General features: G+C 34.4%; 1 protein-coding gene across 9 annotated transcripts in view; it reads right to left on the bottom strand.

Annotated features, from left to right (window-relative positions):
- Positions 1–374: 374 nt before the first annotated feature.
- The window catches only part of LOC111087939 (heterogeneous nuclear ribonucleoprotein 1-like), a 64,392-nt gene continuing 59,832 nt past the window's right edge, over positions 375–4,934 (bottom strand). For 6 of the 9 annotated variants that reach the window (XM_022396419.1, XM_022396416.1, XM_022396418.1 and 3 more), the window contains 3 exons: positions 2,775–4,091; positions 1,963–2,003; positions 375–621 (listed from right to left, as the gene is read on the bottom strand). In XM_022396419.1, the coding sequence (XP_022252127.1) occupies positions 1,974–2,003; positions 2,775–4,091 (1,347 nt within the window). In that variant the 3' untranslated portion in view covers positions 375–621; positions 1,963–1,973. The remainder of the gene's footprint in view (positions 622–1,962; positions 2,004–2,774; positions 4,092–4,934) is intronic. The other 3 variants (XM_022396422.1, XM_022396415.1, XM_022396413.1) reach the window with 1 other exon arrangement.

The following is a 4,934-nucleotide window of genomic DNA, read 5'->3' as shown; positions in this document are numbered from 1 at the left end:
TCAGTCGGTTATAGAAGAAATAAATTATAATGTTATTTAATTATTTTAATTAATTGCAGAAACAGAAATAAAAATAATAAATATGTATATTTCAGGGTCCGAAATGTGCAACATTTCTAACCGGTCCAGAACAAAACTTCTAACTAGACCTTATCAGGTTTAACTTAGCCACTCCAAGTATATAAATATATATATGTGTGTGTATGTGTGTGTTTATTCCATTTTATCCATTGGAGATGTGAATCTTTTTTAAACAAAGGGCACAATTGCATCTATGGTGGTTTCTTAGTCTCTTTCTGTTATCTTTAACTGAGAGTTAATTAATTAATATTTACGTGTCTCTTTCAAATGAAAAAATAAACATATTGATATATTAATGGTAATTTAAATGCCCATATTTTGAGAGACCAAAATAGGAAGTTTCTGAATGTGGTGAAGTTTGTACGTCAGAAACACCAGACCATTTTTGGGCGGTTCTTTATTTACAAACCGTGTTTAATATCAATTGGAATGTGATCTACGTAACTTAATTGTTCTGCTAATATTGAAAAATGGATAACGCTCAACCAGTAATCGTATTTAACTTCCATCGCTGAGCATCAGTAGGCGTCCACAGTGTTCCTAAAAATAAATATTTAGATAAGAAAAATCAAATATATTTCAATGAAAACAAAATAGATGAACTTCAAATTATATACGAAAAACTTTTGTTTTGTTTCTTTTTGAATTTCGCGCAAAACTACACGAGGGTTATCTGTGCTAGCCGTCCCTAATTTAGCAGTGAAATACTAGAGGGAAGGCAGCTAGTCATCAATCATCACCCATCGCCAACTCTTGGGCTAATCTTTTACGAACGAATAGTGGGATTGACCGTCACATTATAACGCTCCCACGGCGAGCATGTTTGGTGGGTCGGGGATTCGAACCCGCGACCCTCAAAATGAAGTACGTAAGTAATTGAAAAACAGTATAGTTCACTAAGTACTGTAATGTAAAGGTTCGTATGCGTATGTCATTGAGCGTATACGAATTAGTTGCGTATTTAGCGACCAGATGGAGACAAAAATCTTACGAATGAGGGCGCCACAGGAAATTTCACGAGGTACAACAGGTCCCCAAAATAACTCGCTCGTGAAAATACTTGCATAGCAAATCTCAAGATTTGAACCGAAAAAAACAAACGAATGCTTTGTTAGCGAAGGTTCGACATGAACCATGAGAGAACCGGATAAAATACGAGTCGATATGCTTAAGAAACAACTATTAAAGCTTTACAGATATTATTCACAACCAAATTAATAATCTTTGAAACAACACTCATCTTCCGTCAAGGAGTATCTACACGAACAGACTTACTATAGCTACCCTAACAGTATTGTGCCAGCTATTTAACGTACATCGAATATCAGAAACATAAGTAAGAATCGAAACATTCAAGCACCAGTTTTTCGAGTGAAAACTAGTCACTACATTAAATACTTATATTATTCGGGAACTTGGGTGTCCAGAGGTGGTGTTAACTGGGACGTTTTTCTGATGCAGTGACTATACTCTTAAAAACTGCTTTTATTATATAACCATAAATACTAAATAATAATAATTTACACAGTGTCTTCCATAGGGTCATCGGAAAGTTAAGGCTTTCAATGCTAAAACACGGGATTCAATATCCTGTGGTGGACAGAGTGCAGATAGCCCATTGTGTGTAGCCTTGCGCTAAAACAAACAAACAATTATTTATACAATGCCATAGAAAAACATAGTAAAAGAGAACACAAAACACAATTTACTGGAACATGCCTTCCTCAGTTAACAATAAACTTGATTAACATTGTTATTCTTCCTAAACAACATTAACAGAAACTTTGTGGTTACTTTAAATGTACATAGACATGCATGATGTTTTAAAGTAACTGTCATACTTTTAGAATAAGATTTGAATTGAGGAAGTGGCCTACCTAACTGAACGCTCCCTAGCGTTGAAAAATATTTCGTAAACATTGCTGTGAATGAAAAATAAATAAAACATTAGTGAAATTATCATCTTATAAGCCCTGAAAGATTTTTTCTAAGGAATCAGTGACAGAACAAAACAAAAAAATCAACAACAAAGAACTTAATTTTTAATGTTTCTTTAAATTATTTTCATTAATATAACCTGGAAAATACAAATCTAAATGTTAGCGTTATTAATTTTTATACTTATGAAGATTAATTACATTGTTAAATTGGTGTGTGGATTTAGTACAACTCTAAATATCCAAAGCTGACTGAACCGAGTGAGATATTATTGGGTTTACGGCCAAAAATATCGCTAACTGCGATGTTATCCAATTGATCATATCAATGCATTCTTGTCATTTTAAGTTTTAGTTTTTCGCGTATTGTTTTATAATATTATGTTATTTTAGTCAGTTTGTTATATAAAACTGGATTCACTAGTTTAAATGTTACTTTTTTACTTTTGAACGAGTTAATTTATTATTTATTTGAATACTGACAAGACATGACAAACTGAAAGTTCTTTCCCTTTGGTATGTTAATCGAGTAATAGTTTATCATGTATCGTGTAGATACAACTGTAGGATTCTGGTAAAGAAATGGTTGTAATAAGTATGACAAATTACAGGAAAAGTTAATAATAAATGTCCAATATTACACTTAATCTTACTATGTTTGCGCTTTTTTTTTCTAAAATTAAAAAACAACAGGATTGTGGCTGATAAACAATGAAAATAAAACTTCTCTTAAAATCCTCTCAAAGCAAAACTTACGTAAAGAGCTTCTGGCAAGTTGAATTTGTTTGATTCTACGTCTGGAGAGACACCTGGACGGTCAACTCTGTAATTACCACCTCCACCATGTCCTCCAGAACCCTGTGGTAAATAACCATTGGCATTGTTAAATCTATTAAATCCAGGTCTGCCTCTGAATGAGTTATACCACGAGTTAGAAAAACTACCAGTTCCGAAAGCACCTCTTGGAAAATTCAACAGTCTGTTTTGCTGCTTTCTCGTACCGAAATGGCTACCGCTAATGCTACCTGAAGCAGGATACGAGCTTCCTTCACTGTAAGTGTTTGCAGAAGCTTGGAAGTCAGATTTCTCTCCAGATCCATACGGTCTATTTGCTCCGTAATGAAATGATCCAGCTCCCGATACTGCAGATGAGTCCTGGTTATTCTGAGCCTCAAGAAGTGAATCTCCAGATCCGTATTTTTCATGATTATCGATCGAATATCGGTCTCCAAAGCTGGAGCTACTTGACCCATGAGATTTGAAACGATCGTATAAATCTTGACCTCTATGACCTGAGTTCCCTGATCCAAGAGAACCGTGACTTTGGCTTGAAACTTGCCCATCAGTTAAGCTTCCTGAACCATAACCTTCAATTGAATGTTGACCTCCCTGGCCTAAGCTGTCGGTTCCATAAGAACCGTAGTTGTAACTTCCCGAATTTCCTGACCTGTTAGGAAGATAACTGTTGCTTGTTTGTTGATTCGAATGACCTGAAATTCCAGTTCCATAATTTTCATGTTTACTGCTGGATTGTCTATCTCCAGAATTCGAGTCCTCTGACCCGTAAAGACGATATCTGTCGCTAGACTGCTGCTGGTCACCCGAACTTGAGCTTGCGGATCCATAACGACGATAACCATCACCTTGTCCATCATAGTTAACCGACGTCTTTGTTGTATAACCATAATCCAATCCAGAAGGGTGATTATACGACCTTCGTGTTAACTTTCTGTTTTCAGATATAGGAAACAAACTTCCAGTAAAATTTGTTTGTTTGGGTTCAACATTACTGAAATTGAAAGGATAATTTCGATGTGTACTTGAAAATGATGATTTTTCAGAAGGCGGTTCTTTGTGATATTTACGGTATAACGCTTGAAAATTCGTTTGGTTTATGTCGACCATCTCCATCGCTGATCTGTTAGGTGTATTTCGATAACGCCTGCGTGGCTGAAATCTACGAAAAAAACTCCCATATCCTAAGTAACTTCGGAGCAGATAGAGCATGTCGATCTCCAACGAACTTAAGGATTGTTTGTTTGATTTCGATCCAACACCTGGATACTGTTTACCCTGAAATTAAAAACAAAACAATATCATTTCATACTAAATCAAATATTAACAAATTCTGAATGTAATTTGATACTTCCTAAATCCTCATTTCATCAAGTTAACCTTTCGGTAGATGGTTTGATTCTTCCTAAATTCTTTGTTCATCAAGTTAACCTTTTGGTGGATGGTTTGATCGTTTATAAATCATTTTTTCATTAAGTTAACCTTTCGGTGGATGGTTTGATACTTCCTAAATCATTTTTTCATTAAGTTAACCTTTTGGTGGATGGTTTGATACTTCCTAAATCATTTTTTCATTAAGTTAACCTTTTGGTGGATGGTTTGATCCTTTTTAAATCATTTTTTCATTACGTTAACCTTTTGGTGGATGATTTGATACTTCCTAAATCATTTTTTCTTCCAGTTAACTTTTTGGTGGATGGTTTGATACTTCCTAAATCATTTTTTCTTCAAGTTAACTTTTTGGTGGATGATTTTATACTTCCCAAATTTTTTGTTCATCAAGTTAACCTTTTGGTGGATGATTTGATACTTCCTATATCAAATTTTCTTCAAGTTAACCTTTTGGTGGATGGTTTGATACTTCCTAAATCATTTTATCTTCAAGTTAACCTTTCGGTGGATGGTTTGATACTTCCTAAATCAATTTTTCTTCAAGTTAACCTTTTGGTGGATGGTTTGATACTTTCTAAATCCTTTGTTCATCAAGTTAACCTTTTGGTGGATGATTTTATACTTCCCAAATCTTTTGTTCATCAAGTTAACCTTTTGGTGGATGATTTTATACTTCCTAAATCTTTTGTTCATCAAGTGAACCTTTTGGTGGATGATTTTATACTTCCT

This window comes from Limulus polyphemus, unplaced genomic scaffold, assembly GCF_000517525.1.
Source record: "Limulus polyphemus unplaced genomic scaffold, Limulus_polyphemus-2.1.2 Scaffold2878, whole genome shotgun sequence".
NCBI lineage: Eukaryota > Metazoa > Arthropoda > Merostomata > Xiphosura > Limulidae > Limulus > Limulus polyphemus.
The sequence above is the reverse complement of the archived record's forward strand: the minus strand, read 5'-3'. Positions and strand labels throughout refer to the sequence as shown.